General features: G+C 38.3%; 1 protein-coding gene across 2 annotated transcripts in view; it reads right to left on the bottom strand.

Moving 5' to 3' along the window:
- EGF (epidermal growth factor) overlaps positions 1-16,421 on the bottom strand; it is a 57,104-nt gene that overhangs the window by 21,755 nt on the left and 18,928 nt on the right. For both annotated transcript variants that reach the window (XM_072928523.1, XM_072928524.1), the window contains exons 7-14: positions 13,660-13,785; positions 12,492-12,614; positions 10,333-10,455; positions 9,048-9,173; positions 7,913-8,049; positions 5,955-6,103; positions 4,216-4,320; positions 2,280-2,503 (exon numbers count right to left, since the gene is read on the bottom strand). In XM_072928523.1, coding sequence (XP_072784624.1) covers positions 2,280-2,503; positions 4,216-4,320; positions 5,955-6,103; positions 7,913-8,049; positions 9,048-9,173; positions 10,333-10,455; positions 12,492-12,614; positions 13,660-13,785 — 1,113 coding nt within the window. The remainder of the gene's footprint in view (positions 1-2,279; positions 2,504-4,215; positions 4,321-5,954; positions 6,104-7,912; positions 8,050-9,047; positions 9,174-10,332; positions 10,456-12,491; positions 12,615-13,659; positions 13,786-16,421) is intronic.

The raw sequence follows: 16,421 nt of genomic DNA on the forward strand, positions 1-16,421 counted from the left end.
GCAAAGAAAGTAAGAACATGTGCTATTCTTCCATGGATGTACACCTGGCTTCAGAGTGGGTGCTTCCTGGCTGAATTGGGTTTGCTTTGTTGTGGTCCTTAGAGCCTCAGTGGCACTGCACTCTACCACTGCAGTCTGAGCCCCTCTGAAAGGTCTGGTTTTTAAGCACATGATTTTTATGGTCTGTGCTTTTGCTTCTTGATGTAGACCTCAACTAGGTAGTGTTTAATTTTAGTAATGAAATTGGGATCTCAACATGTATTATCTTAAAGAAACCCTTAAAAATCAAAGGCAAGAAAATAAAACAACAGAAAACCAATACAGATAACAATTAGAACCTCGGGAAAGGAGTATGTATTGATATATCTTAAATTCACCTCAGAAACTGAAAAAAAAAAAACAGTCCTGGACAAAAAAAATTTCTAAGACACTGTGTAAGTGTTCTTTAGTGTTATTTGAAGAGTGTATTATTGGCAGCTAACTACCTCCACTGACCCATGCTTAATCACTGATTTTGATTCTTACCTTTTCTTCCCATTAAATTTGAACAACTAGACCAAGATCTAGATACTGTCCCCACCCAAACATTTCCTCACAGTTTTGGGATCTGTGGTTTGCACTATTCATAAACAGCACTCTGCTTTGACCAGCAATGTATTAACCTCTTATTTTGCAAATACATTAAGGATTAAAATCAGAAGCGTAGTGTCAGTCAATGGAGACAGCAGGAACAGTACAAATGCAACCCACTGCATAAACAAAAGGGATAGTTGTGTTCTTTGTTGCCTTGGGCAGCTTATTATGGGCTGTGTTACTTACAGCTGAAAATGGGATTAGGTGGAAGAGCAGAAATAATTTGCCTGTTTGGCATGCAGCTCTACTGAATAAGCTCTCAGTACAGGGGCACTAGAGGGAGCTGCTGTCATAAAAATTCATGTTATAGCAGAGCTCCTATGAAGAGGTGCCACCTTCGCGTCCTCCAGTGTACAGCTGTTCAACAACAAAAACTGAATTCCAGTCTTCACTAACAGCATTAGCAAATGATCAGGACATGCTTCTCTAGATTCATCCCCCTACAGGTTTTCAGCTCTTTCACTTCCTTGCATACAGATGTTTGTGTCCTTTTCTCTCACCTCCAAACAGCTGTATCACTGCTCCTTTCTCATAACCCGTGTTTCTATAGTGCTCCTAGCTCTCCTATTTTCTCCCTGAATGACACTGTCCTACTCTTTGTGGAGAAAAAAAATGAAACTTTGACCAAATTTCAAGGTCCTCCTTTGCAGATCTGTCTCATTCCTGGTGGAGGCAATTGCCGCAGGAGCAAAGGGAAGAGAGAAGAAGGCTGCAAAGTGTGTCTTCTTGGGCCTTTTGATGTCTTATAAACTGAAGAACACTGATTCCTCCAGGACCTCATTTCACTCACCTCCAAAGGACTGGGAGGGTATCTGGCTTAGGTGATGAACACAAGCCTTCCCAGAGCGCAGACTAGAACAGAGGCTGCTCAACAGAGTAACCACAAAGTTACCCACAGCAGTCATGATATTGAGCTATGAGTCCTCACTCTTCCCATGTCTTGTATGCACACCTACAAAATGGTCCCCAGAGAGATTCCATGATTAAAAGTAATTGTCCTCTCCAGAAACTAATTTGCCACGTACAAGATTCTTAAACACATGGTTTACTTTGGACGTGGTACAACATCAGTTCCTTGTTGCTAACACCTCTGTTCTCTTGCTCCAGAACAACACAGTTGTGTGTCAAGCAGTAGAAATCTTAGCCATAAAAACTACCATCACATTTTTCATTTGGTATCTGTTGTGTGTTTAGAATCCTTCTGGTGCTCAACATTGCCGATACAGGTTTACTGTTCAAGGACCTTAACAACCCAGATTAATTCCCTTCCTTCTTATGTCAATATAACTCACTGATGCAATCAACACGGCAAAATCTGAATTAAACTAAGCAGCCATGCATGGGAAAAGCAAACCACATTTTTAATTTTTTTATTCTTTGCAGTTTTCTGTGAAGGCAGAGAAGTTCTCTGTGCAATGCAAAGTGACTCGTTAATAAAAGCAGAGTGTGTTAGAAAGACATGCTTTTGCTAAAATGAATAAAAGTCAGCTGGGTAACAGAATGAAGAACTTAAGTGTTGTCATTAACCTCAACATAGCACGGTATATATATATCACAGCAGCTGGACAGTAGTTTTCATGCACATATGCAGATACACACACACGTGGACAAAGAGCAGTAGGTAATTATCAACCCCAAAGCCTCACCTACATCATTCTGTGCAAGAATTCGACGACCAGAACCATCCAGGTTTGCGCTCTCCACCACGGCCCGTTTAGCATCGCACCAGTACAACTTGTCAGCCAAGTAGTCGAGAGCTATTCCACTGGGCCACACCAGGCCAGCGCTGGCTACGACCCGGCGATCGAACCCTTCTAATGAAGAGCTGTCAATCCGCGGGTTGACCCCCATGTCAGTCCAGAATAATCTCCTTCAGAAAACAACATGAATACAGGAAGTCAGTAAGTAAATGTTTGTCCTCCTCTGCATGGAGTTCTTTCAAAGCAGAAAGGTCAGATCACAGCAATACAGCCCTGACTCACAGGAGAAAAAGTGCACGCTTCAAGCAAACATATTGGCTGCTGATCTTTTCACGCTTGCCATAAGACTCCAGGTGATTGCACTGGGACTTATGCAGAATCCTCACTCTGTTCACTGGCATGAAACCTTTGGAAAACAACTCCTGACTATGTTAACCGCCACAGCTCTTTATATCTGCTTTTTGATTTTCTGTGTGACAGCTGGTGGTGTTTTAGCAAACCCAGACAACAGAAAATTATACATTAGCCAGACCCTTGTCTAAAGAGGGATACAACAATAAACAAATGAAACTAAAATTACCCATTACCTATGGAAAACAAAAAAGAGTAGTCAGATTGTTTAAAAAAAGATACACGAATATCAGGTCCAGAATCCTTCTTCCTTTAATTAAATCATGATTCTCAGGGTCTCCCTCTGGAGTCCTGTGTGTTACTCACTGAGTGTTTGCAGTTTTCAATGGACAGTGCTAGAAGGCAACTCAAAATGGGGATAGCTATAATTGCAAATAATGTCTGAAGTTTGGGCTCATCTTCCCAGGCACCAGTTGCTGCTGTCAGGTTTACTGAAATAACCCAGGGACTCACTTAGCTTTAGTTACACAAGCAGTTTTGCTCTAACTGATGCAGGGATCAGTATTTTCAAGAACTCTAACTGTGTTTCATATCCCTCTTTAATATTTACAACTATGGACATTGTCATAATGTCTGTTCATCCTTTCACCATTACCTTTCTAAAAAGTTAGGTTTTAATGATGTTTCCTTCTCTCTTTCCCCTTGAATGCTTTGCCTCTACCAATAATTCTAGTAAAGAATCTGGCAGAAACTACCTTTCTTCAAAGTTTTCCTACAAAATGTCTCTATAGCATTCAGCCTCTACTGAAAGATTCTTTCAGGTCTTTTATTGGCAGAGGCAAACTAGCAAAACACCCTCCCCAAACCTGCTTCTTTCAGATTCATTAGTACTTAGTTATAGCAGGATATGAGCATCAAAACAAAATGTAAAGGACGAGATTTAAAATGCCCCTACTACAAGCATATTGATTAAAAATCCATGGGACTTTGCCATTGATTGAAACAGCCAGAATTTCATCAAGAGTTTAAACACATGGGATCATTTCAACACTAGTTAAGAAGATACAAGGTGCATTTAAAACAAAAAATCTCCAGAACAGTACATTAGGTTTCATTTCCACTGAAACTGAAACATGGACCAAAAATAAAAAAGGCAGTTTTGTAAGCATTGCTGGTTAAAAGTAATTACCTTCTTCACACTACTAGATATGGAACCATAAAGGTTTGTACTGTGGCACCTACAGCTGTCAGTGACCTCAGTTGCTCATGCTTATCTTTGGCTTAGACTGCATACAATATCATTAATGCTCCAATTATTTTCTTCTAAAATCTATATGAGAAATGAACATGTCCCAGCCCATGAAAGAAACCCTGCAATAAAACATTACAGTTCACACAGCTCTGCAAGGCAATGACTCACCCAGCATGAGAGTAATGCATATTTTGACTGCCAAAAGGGCAAAGCTTGCACACCCATTTTTAAAAATCATCTACAAGAATGACATGATTTATTGTGTTTATCACTCCTTACTTAGCAAATGGGTGGATGGCAATCCCTCGGGGCTGGGAGAGATCCTCCCAGATGATCATTTTTCTTTGCATTCCATTCAGATTGCTCCTTTCAATGCACACCTTCCTGCAACACACAGAGCACTGTTAGGTCCTCCCTGCCATCTTTTTAATTACCTTCTTGGGCTGAATGTACTAAGATTTTGCACTGCTTTAGTTTAGCTGTAATAAATAATTTCTCAGTGACAGGAAATAATCTTGCTGATGTGTGATGTCTAGTTGTTTTATCAACAAGTAATTCATGTTACAGCTTCATTATCTGGTCCAGGGCATGATGACAAAATACCTGATGGTCTGCAGAAGACATGAAGTTCTCCTTCTTTGGGTGAATAATGAATTGCAAGTATGATCACTAATAGATAAATGCTTGCTTTAAAAGTAGTCAGGAGGAAAACCTTCTCCTAACTGAATACCATGACCAAATGTGTAAAGAATTTTTTAAAACAGTGCTTTTACATAGCATTTTTCATCCAGAAATCAGTGGTCATTTTATATATTACATCTATTTTGCAAGAAAGAATGTGGCTAAGGTTCTGAAGGTCACTCATAAAATCTGTGGCCAAGTCAAGTATAAAATCTACATTGCCACACTACAATCTTTCAATTCACATTTTTTCCAGAAAACTGATTTTATTGCTGTAATATTCATCTTGCCAAACAAATATCAGCCTCTACTTGCAAGCAAGCCTACAGCCTTCCATGCCTCTTTGAACCTTCAAAAAGAGACCCCCACAGAGATGGAAGGAGAAATATATTCCTGCAAATGTGAAATACAATCAGGTTAATGCAGTGGATGAGAAGGCAGTCACAGGTGCAAATTCTCATATTCCCCCTGAACTTCTGGCTGATGGAGAGAAGCACCATAATCTCCCATTTCACAAGAAACACTGGCATATTTCTACAGCAGCTCAATCATGTGACAATATTGTACCCAAAAGCAAGGAAGTGGACTAGCAGAATATTTAAAATGGAGAAGGAGAGTGGTCTAAACACTCAAAATTACTTTCTATTGACTAATGAATTATGCATCATATTGAAAGCTCATGACCACTCTTCAAGGAGTCTTCACTATCTGTTGTGATCTGAAACTGCCTTTTCATCATAGGTCAGTTTTGTTTCCCCTTGCATATAAGCTTAGGTATCAGCTGAAAGGTGGTCACATTGTCTGGCAGCAGTCATTCCTCTTTTATCAGAGATAATTGACAAAGACTCTCCAATAACATGATTCTAGCTGCCAACAGCACTGACTTCTGCCCACAGTGTAATCAATACAGTAATATTCTTTTTATATGTGTATGTGTGTATATAGATACAGATATGTACACAAAGATATACCCATACACACACAGTCACATGCAGCATAAGTATATAATAAGCAGTGTAAGAAAATATATTCATATGCATACATGCACATACCTATATGCATATATGCAGTGCATACTTTAGATTCCTTGCAACTGAGTCCAAACCCTTGCTTCTTGGAAAGACAAAGATAAAAATACAGTAGCAGACTGCAAGGGAACTTCCCACATTTTAGTTTTAAAGAACCTTCCAACATATATACTTGAGACTAAAACCACCCAGTCAGAGTGTGAAGCACTACTGAATTAGAATGATATCTCAGCTATTTCTGCATCACCGGTCATTTATTCCAAATATTTTATGGCCTGCTTCAACATAGATGCACTGTGGAGCATGTACCCTCTGTCTGTCCAGTACAATTTACGGTTAATCCAGTCCACAGCAAGGCCCTCGGGTGTATCTATAGCTCCATGAACAACCTTTTCACGATCTGAACCATCCAGATTCGCTCGTTCTATCCATTTCAAGGCAGTGTGGGCAAAGTAAATCTGTGAATAAAGAACAGACAAGGTGCCATTAGTTCTCATCTCACTTTCTATTCTACCTCCTCCGTCTAGTAACTCCATTTCTAAAACACCTTTTTCATCTGGAAATTTCCCTAAACTGCTTATTCACAAAAGGCTGTACAGGTAACCCGTGATCCCTGATCAAATAAAAAGGCACTTATCCTTCAACCAGGATGACTTCTACAGGCAGCTTGTGCTTAGCTGTAAATCCTGGTTGCCCTTCATACAACCCTCTGAATATCCTGTAGTTTTGTTTCAGCCAGCAGCTACTTCACAGGAAGCACAGCTAAGGAAGCAAAAGCAGGAACAGGCAGAAAGAAGCATGTTGTTGCTTCACTGGCTGCTCATGTTGAAAAGGGAGAAGTGTGGAGAAGATAGTTGCACTCTATGTATATCAAGGAGCTGGGAAGGGGAAAAGGAGTTATAAAATTTACTTGTATTTTTTCCACTCTTTTATCCTGCAGATATCTTAATTTTTTACAAGGTGTCTATTCTGTATAGGCTCCAACATTTCCAGAAGAGGTTTTTTAGTTTGAGGTCAAAAGTTCCTTTCTGGTAGGGAAACTAGGTTTGCATTTTCCAAGGATGTGTAAACTTTGTCTTGCATCCCAATACCAGAGGATACAAACACTATATGGCACAACCCTATCAAAAGTAGTGCTGAAGCTTTCTTTGGAAATTGTAACAGCGAAACAAATTACTTTGCTTTGATGCTGGCCATGAGGTCAAACAAAACAGGAGGGAGCCTCTAGCCTGGCTGGCCCCCTGCATGTCCCCCCACCTCTGTACTGCCATCTAAGAGCACAGAAGGGGATCCCAGGTGCACACCAGAGTCACTGGCACAGCTGATCCACACTTGGCACAGCACAGGGCAACTGCTGCCTCTCCAGCAGAGCCCTATTTTGGGAGCAAGTGGAGATGTTCCTGAAGTGCCTGAAGTGCTCCTCCTGTAAATGCAGATCTGGTAACATCCACATTTGTTTATCTGGGTCCATTTGGGCCTTGAGATGCTTCCAACAACTTAACAGAGCTCCTCATCAGCTTTCACTGTACCATCCAGTATTTTTTTGCAACACTTTTACAGTGTAAATAGGTCTCTCCATGGGAAAATATAACTTTTCTGCCATAGAAGGTTTAGCAAAGCACAGCTGAAATCCTATTCTTCCCATCTCTGCAGGCAAGGAGTAGGACATTAGGATGTGGCCATGTGGCCACACAGACAAACAGGTCTTTATACAGAGAAGATTCCTGTTTCCAACAGCACTATCTAATATGTGAGGAGCACATTTGGGAAGAGCAATAGACTCTGTGAGCATTCATCAGTTTTGCTCAATAAATATCAGGACATGAGAAATAATTCTTGTTAAGATTACTCCAACATTTAGTAGGGATCATACAGATTTAGCTAGATAGCCTAAAAGATACTTTTGCTTGTACCACTATGCAGTGAAAAAAACCCACAATATATTTCCAGAAAACAACACTGCAGTCTTAATGGAGAAAGCTCACACAAAAGTTCTTTAAAATTGCGATCATGCCTGAAGTGAATTTACACATCCAAATTCTCTGTGAACTATCATTTTCAAAGTACAAAAAAGAAATACTTAAAGGATGAAACTCTGCAACTAATATTTGGCAGCCTATACCAGTTGTGCTCCGAGACAGGCGACAGAACAACGAGGAGCATAACACGTAATCCAGATCACTGACAGAGGAAAGGTTAAGGCATATGAAAGCTCAATCCTTTTGTCCTTGCAACACTCCAGAATCCTCTCATTTTTAATGCCTTACCTTATTTTCCACCGGGTCAGAGTCCAGTGCTAAGACTACTCCCATCTGCCAGTCAAGTAAACTTGTGTAATCTGTTCCATCAAAACTGATCTGGCGGATATCTTGGCCATTTGCAAATAACAAAAATGGCTTAGGACCTGTCAATTAAAATTTGCCAGTATGTCAGTTGCACTAATTTCAAAGTGATCTCTAACTTGCATTACTACCTAAGCAGTGTTGTAAATAAGTAACAGTAAAAGGCAAAATTAGAAACAAAGGCAAAAACAAATTACAACAATTTTCCTACACTCCACTTGCCTAAGAAATTAAAGATAAATGTGAATATAAGTTTACAGCATCAGCCTCAACATTTTTGACAAAAGGAGTCACTAGTCCAGCTGAATTTCAAACTGAGTGGCTTAGCTTGGAGGCAATCATCGCTCTACATTTCACAGGATCAATATAAATGTCAGAATAACTTGAATTTTGGATATGGAGAAGTCTTTTGTAGTAAAACCAAGAAAGATACCATCTTCAAAAAAAAAAAAAAAAGGAAAAGGAAAAGAAAAATACACAGCTTTCCCCTTGTTTTGATCACAAACCAAAAACTTCTTTTTCCTCCTCTCTCTTTGGCAATTGCTTATACCTTGCTGATCACCACACTCTACTCTTTTCTCAGAAGGAACAGAAGGGTCTGAAATCCAAACATGAACATCAAACACCTCAGCTTCCTGGGGCCAGTGGGGGAGAAATATCCATGTATGGAAAGTCCTTAAACAGACTATTCCCTATCCCATTCACCAAATACAGCTACTTCAGCCCCAGTTCTGTAACACTGGGCAGGAACTATGTCCATATTTATGTGAAGGCACAAAACCTTGTGTACTGCAGGACAGACATCCACAGTACGGGAGCCCGGAGTGAAATGCTGAAGATGGATCACAGATTGAACTCTCTGTGAAGGAGACAGCCATATACTGGTGCTTGTTCTGGTTTATTTCCAAAATAGCTTGTCTTTCCTAACAACTAATACTTGCAAAATTTCACAGAGTAACCTAAAATCTGTGCAAAAAGGGATCCCACTTGATCCACCTTAAAAAATTCAAAAAAGTTTGCTCTTATTGGCAGAAATATGCAGGCATACCATGACACCAACCTATAGCAGTGCAGTGCTTTCTGTCTCGCTGAAGCTTATATCCAGGAAAACAAGCACACTCCCAGGAGGATGGGCTTAAAGAAGAGCATATCTGACTGCAGCCACCATTATCTGGAGATGTGCAACCTTAAACAGAGCATTTGTAAAATTTTACTGTGCCGTTCTAAAAAAAAAATAAAATACAACAAAATCAGAGGTATAAGAGAATGGTTCACTCTGCTCAGGATTTCTACAGTGCAAATCATCTCAGTGACTGGTAGATTTACCAAAAGGCTTTCTGCTGAAAGCAGAAGACCACTGAAGTGAAAGCAAATTAATAGTAACTTGTTCCAGAGTTTCCTTGAAAACTTACAACACAAGATGTTGTGTAGTAACACAAAGTGGGAGGGTGGGATACGTAAAGAGAGAGGAGCTTTAATGTGTTTCAGAGAACTCTTCTCCCATGCAAATCTCACCTCATCTACAACAGAGTAATAAATTTTATCAGACTTTTTACTCCATGCAAAAAAACAACAAATTAATGCCATTGTCTCTCCAGAAGTTTATTAGGCTAGGATGAGAATTTGATACTTTCTAAGAAAAAATAAGATTTCATGTAAAAAGAAACCATTCTTTTGTTATTTTTTTCTGTTATAGTCTCAATACCAACACGAGCTAGCAAAACAGAAATAATGACTGAATCTATGTATAAAGTACAGTCCACAGTATGAAAGGGATTAAAAGGGAAAGAGGATTTTTCACAGCAGAAGGCTCTCAGTAATTGAGCTATCTTGACCCCTAAGACTGAAAAGATGCAGTTGAGAAGCTATAGTCCCCTGCATTTGGAAAATTGCTGAAATTGCTGAAGTGGGGAATTACGGATTGAGTGTAGCATCTTCAAGTATTGTGACTGCAAAAATTCCATTTTTGGGTAAGTTAGAGTGACTCTGAATCTGGGGTCCATGATGCAAATAAAATTATCACCCAAGCCTTAATTTTGTAGATATATATCCTCTCAAGTATAAATTTTAGATGTCTCCCACAGCAAAAATCTGAGACATGCCTTGATCTGTGCTGACATCAAAAGAACTTGCAAGCAAATATTAGATGTTGCTGCTACTAAAAATCTATTAGAAAATGAAGATGAATTCTGCTCATGTCAGCACTCAAATCACCTTACATTCTATTGTACAATCATTTACAGCTGTTCAAAATGAGTGTAAAAAGCCTTCATTCACTTCTGGCTCTTGGTGCCAAGAAACAACAGAGCCTGGCAGTCATTTCAGCTAAGAAAAATGTTACTTACCTGTGCATGTTTTGCCATCTACTTTGAGTACAGATCCTTCTGGGCAAAAGCAAACAGGGCCTTTAGATGTCTGAAGGCAGCCATGACTACATCCGTTGTCATTACTTGTACAGGTAATTAGCTCTACATTGATTTAAGGAGAAAAAGAAATCTTAAATGATCTTTTTTTTACTAAGCCCCCAGTAAGAGATGTTAACACCTTCTAAAATAGGAAAAGAAGAAGAAGAAGAAAAAATAGGGAAAATATATAAATAAATAGAAGTGTGATGTTTAGAGTACAACACTTCTGCAGTCTTTCTGTGGTTTGTTATGCTGTATTTCTGTTTTACTCTTCCAAAATTTTTTCCACACCTTCTCCTAATTTCAGCCTAGGAGAAAGCCAAAATTTCTGAGTCCTGAAGCCATTATGCTTACCAACCTTAAATTTACCAAAATTCTCTGAAAATATGTTATCAAAATAGAAGTAATTTTTAAGACTTTCTTTCTTATATTTCATCAAAAATAGATCAGGTTTTAAAAACTACAAGGAATCTATACTGATAGAATAAGTATAAAAGACAAAGAGAATGAGGAAGAACTACTTTCCTACTACTCCAAGTATAAAAGAGCTCAGATCAATCAAAACCAGAGATGAACCTTCCAGAAACAAAACTATGTTCCTTAGTGTCAATTTTAGAAGTTTTAAGGGCAAAATTATCTGATAACTTGGTGATATCTTTCCTTTACTTGCTATTAGAAATATTGCAGTGCCAACATATATTATTTTAGCATTTCTTTAGTGCAGTTTCTGGACTGGACTGTGCTAACCACTTCAGCACAGAGAATAGGGTCCAGAAAATTCTTTCTGACCAGAGCTTGTGGCTTTAGATGAAGAGCTTCATAAAGGACTTAGAGGACAAATTATCAAAATCTCCGGCCAGCATTTGGACTTTTCATCTTCTGTGTGTCTCTCTCTCAAGCTGCATAGTTGGTGATCATCTGCCTTGTGCTGCAGGTCACACTGTCCATCCTGCATTCCTAGCCTGTGCTAGAAAAACATTGTTTTCTATCTAATTTGAGCTACTCAAAATGCAGGCATACAGTTCAAGCTGGTCATCCAAAGTAGGACTGAGTTGCACAGTGTCTAAATGTTGTTTTGGATGCAAAATGATATCCCATCTCCCAGTAACCTCTGACTGCAGCCCCCCCATAGCTCTTCTGCTGCAGCTGGCTGCCTTCTGCAGCTGTCACACACACCCTGGACCCCCACACTGGGGTCACTGAATCCTGGCTCCCTCTTAATAAAGAGGAAGAAGGGGGTCTTACAGAATCACAGAATATCCTGAGTTGGAAGGGACCCACACAGATCATCGAGTCCAACTCCTGGCCCTGCCCAGGACTCTTGGAGTCTAAAATAGACTGACTGCTAGAGTCTGTTAGGTTCTATGGCTATATTTACTCTCCAATAGTGATATTTAATATAACCTAGATCCTTATCCTGCCATGATACACACAAAACTCATTGGTGTGCACTGGCACTCCTGCTTGGACCTTATACCAATGTTTTATTTCCATGGAAACAAAGTAGAAGGACCTTTGTCTATGCATAAGTTTCACTTCAAAAGTGACTGACAATATTCCAAGACCTCAAAACTTGGAAGCTTTTCACATTTTATGTTCTAGACTTACTCCAGAAAGGCTTAATTCATTTGTAGGCTGAGCATAAAAAAATCCACATTTAATTCCACTAAAGTCATACATATTAGCAATGCTGTCAGCCCTGATCTGAAAAGAAAATACATGATGCTGTGAGCTGCTCTTTCAGATACTGGGCAAATCCTTAGAGAATGAGCCAAATTCAGAGACCACATTTAAAAATACATAACTGCTTATCCACCTGGAATGTGTCACCAGGCCTAATCTGAGAAGAGGTCTCTCTGGAGACATGACTTGTTTATTTTTTCCTCCTCTGAAGAAGAATATTCAATTTCTCACGTGTGACTTACGCTTCCTTAAACATGACACCTGAAATCAGTTCACTCACTTTAAGCTGATCCTGCTTACATAACATGGGATTGGAAGCAAGCAACACAATCCACAAAACTTTCAGCAATTCCAGTGTGAAATAAGGACTCTCTCCAATAGGATACTCCAAGTGCTTGTCTATTACAGCTCCTTACCATGACATGTTTTCCTATCAGGCAGCAGAACAAAGCCTCTCGGGCAGGTGCAGTAATAGGAACCAGGGATGTTCACACAGCCTAAAGTGCAGCCATGATTCCAGAAGCCACATTCATTAATGTCTGGAAAAAAAAAAAAAAACAAAACCAAAAAAAAACCAAAAAAACAATACTTCTTGCATCAGAATAATCAGAATAACCTCATCAGCCCATGTTAGGGAATAGAGTCATGAAACAAAGTAACAGTCTGAAAAAGTACATACTTTTTTTTGCATTTATTTCACAAGAATGTGTTTTTCCTAATGAACTGTAAGAAAACAAGTTTGCAGACTTCATTCAAATCAGTGTTAAAAACCTTCTAGCAAAACGTACTTGTGCTCTGTGTGTTCAGCATAGGTGCTTAGAGGACTTTGAAATAGATGCCTTTCTATACAGATTCCAGTCCCATTTAAATCCTGTACACATCCAAAACATGTACATTTGACACCTTCTTAAAACAAAGATTCTTTTTTAAAATTTGGATTCAGCGTAACTTAAGTAAAAGCCTCAAAACACAAGCATAGTAAAAGCTGATATTCAGGAATCAAACCTGAGAATTTCCTGAGAACTGGAATACTGATGCTCAGGCAAGTTTGTAAATCCTGCAATCTAGGAATTCTGATGCCATTATGTCTTATAAAATTTGGTCATGTAGGGAAAGAGATGCTTTAAAAAGTATTATGTTATCTATTATTAATAGCAATTTTAGATTTTTAATAAAACAATCCAGATAAAAACACTTATAATTTCTAAAGAATTGCTAGGAATTTCTGTCTTTTTTGAAATGATACTTCAGACAGACATCTTGTTGCTGGATTATTGCAAGTTTCACCTTCAGTGATACTTCCAGTTTCATCCTTATTTTAAAACAATTATCACACATAAGCATTTCTACTTATCTGAAGCTCCTTTATCTATTCAGACTAAGACCAAAATTTCTCACAAGAATGGCACCTACTTTCATAGGTCTCTTTTAAAACTATTTCAGACTTGGGAGGACACAAAACTGAAATGGCACAATGAAATTTTTAAAAGCCGATAGTAATTTTTCAAACTCAAGATACTAAGTAAAAGAACAGAAGAATTTTTTCATGTGATGGAATAAAGCTGATTTAAATTAATGTATTACCTTCACAAAACTGTTTATTTCGACTTAAAATAAACCCACTAGAACATTTACACCGATGTGTCCTTGAGTCTGGGCTGCAGATTCTTCTTCTGCACTTTTCTCTGTTCAAATCACAGATTCCTTTTTCTGAAATAACAATTACAGTGTAAGTAGAATTGAATTCTTATCATATTAACCTTCCAGTAGAAAGATGATAAGAGATGTATTTTCTTTTCAACATCTGCTTGCTCAACCAAGCTGAGGAATTTCTTATTAATACAAAATAGCTTCATTTTTTTCCATTGGTAAAATCAAGCAAAAAAAAAAAAAAAAAAAAACCAAAAAAATAAAAAAAACAGCCACTGTAAAAGTTAAAGTATTTGGAATACAAGGAGTAGGTGTGTGCAATCATTTTGAGCTCTATGCCAGCACACGCAGATTTAGAGAGAGCATGAACTAGGGGATGGTTTGGTTTGGGTCCATACCTAGAGTGATTATGAAAGGGAAAATTCAAGTTTCCTACACCCCCAGTCCTGCACATGATTATATATTACTTTGTAAAACACTCAGAAATAAGAACAACAGAGAGGAAGCACACATACAAAAAAAACAGAGAAGAGAGGTTTTTAAGACACAGCATATGAAGATTGTTGTTGTTGTTGTTGTTGTTGTTATTAGTGGAATATCATTGCTCATATTATTTAACAAAAAATATAACAGGAGGTTATAATGACCATGTGTTTCATTTGGGCAAAAGGTATTAGCACATTCTAGAGAATCTGTGAATTGGTGTGACTCTATAATAAATACAAGCATTATAAATCTTGAGCTCAAATTTCAAACTCAGAACCTTTCTTCAAAGAAAGAAGAAAAAATGTGCCCAACATTTTTTGTTGGTCTCCAGGAGCCTTCCTATTTCTCCTGCTTCACAGGAAAAGCTACTCCAGTATCCTTTCTCATGGGAAGGATTTGCAGAGCCTCATGTCTGTGCTCAGCTATCTTTCAGGGCTGGTGCTTTCACAGATATGCAGCACTCGTTTTATTTTTGCCTCCAAAATGGTTATTTTTGTTTGAACTGATGCTACTGACTGTGGGTGTGCAGCCACACAAAATGCTGTCTTTGCCCTGGGCTGTGTGCATAAGGCATCACTGGCTCATAAAGGCAAAGAAATGCATATGGGACCAACTTTTTTCTGCTGTTTCCCATTCACAGTCTAAACTCCAAGAGATGGATAACCGCATAATATTTAAGCTCCAAGTTTATTCTTCTGCCAGCTACAACAGAGAAAACGTTAGCCCCTTGGTGGAAAGACAGATCACATCTATAAAAGTAATAATAGATAATTTCCCAGACAGACACTGCAGGTTGGCTACAGGCACAGACACTTTGCACATATTTGGTTTACTGGTTAAGTCTTCTCTAGCAAAGGTCATACCATTAAATGCAAAATTATGAATGGATGACAAGGTAGATATTATCTATGTTATTAAGTATGTTATGTTTTAAGAGACTAGAATTTGTGTGGGTTTAGGTGAGCTTCTTGTTTTGTATAATTAATTTTGAATTAGAGACAATCTTTTTCTACTGCAACTGAATCAGGAACATACAGTGGAGAGTCTCATCTTCAAATACAGATCTCATTAGAATGACAAAAGTGCAAGTGCATGCAACTACAACAGAATTTAAAAACAAGACTACATTCAATGCTGCATCATATGCTTATTGCTTCTGATTTTTCTCCCCATGGTTGTACCATTATTGACCTAAGTGGTCTAAAAAGAACTAAGACACCTGGGAGTTACAGAAAAAATAACAGAAGCTATAGTTTTGCCATCTGGACAATCTCTAGAAGATAGTAATTCTTAACTGAATAAGTATTAGAACTCTATGTAGCCATATCAATACTTAAAAACCCAATTACATTTCAAAGCTTAATGGTGATTGAATTATGAACCACAAAGTTTATAACGTAATATTTTCTGGAAGAACACCATTACGAAGCACTCTTTCTAACTTATTTGTGTTTTACAGGGTTTTTTCCCCCTCCCATCACCTGTTTTACATGGAAATACGTATACTCATATATTAGCCTGATGCTTGTATCTTACACTGGAAAGAAACACAATATAATTTCTCAAAAAAAAAAATATTACAAGAGTATTGAATATCATTAATCTGTTAAGAAAGATTCCTTCAAAGAATTCCAGAGGCAGTATTAAGGTATTTCAGATATTTTATGAGCCGTTATTAAAAGTGACACACCAAAGTTCTTCTGTGGGGTTACAACAAACCCATAGATGAATTAATGCTCTTCTGTCTACTAATTGGCCCTGACCAATCCAAGGAAGTCATTTGAAAGAGAAAGGGAAGCGAGGACCTGAGGAATTTAAGTAGCAAAGAAAGTAATTCCAATTCCAGTAAAAAATCAAATCATATCAGTTGCACACTTCTCCTAAGTTTCCTTTTCATCTGAAGGAACTCACTAGTTATCTGCTTTAAAGAAGGCTTGATAATTCACAGTTGACACTGCGTTGCAATGTACATTTTCTTAGCTTGTACAGAGCATGCAATTAGTCTAGGTATGCTTTTATCTTCAGGTTTCTCTGTTGTAAGATCAGCTATAAATCTCATTTGAACTCCAGGCTCATTAGTCCTCCTTTCATCCCGGTCCTTGCATTGGATAAGCCAAGCAATGCACACACAAAGTCCAAAAGGTTCATCTGGATTCAGCCTCTTAAGCTTCTTTCTACTCCATCACTTCCCAGACATTTTACGAGGAGTT

Source organism: Taeniopygia guttata, chromosome 4 (assembly GCF_048771995.1).
Source record: "Taeniopygia guttata chromosome 4, bTaeGut7.mat, whole genome shotgun sequence".
NCBI classification, from domain to species: domain Eukaryota; kingdom Metazoa; phylum Chordata; class Aves; order Passeriformes; family Estrildidae; genus Taeniopygia; species Taeniopygia guttata.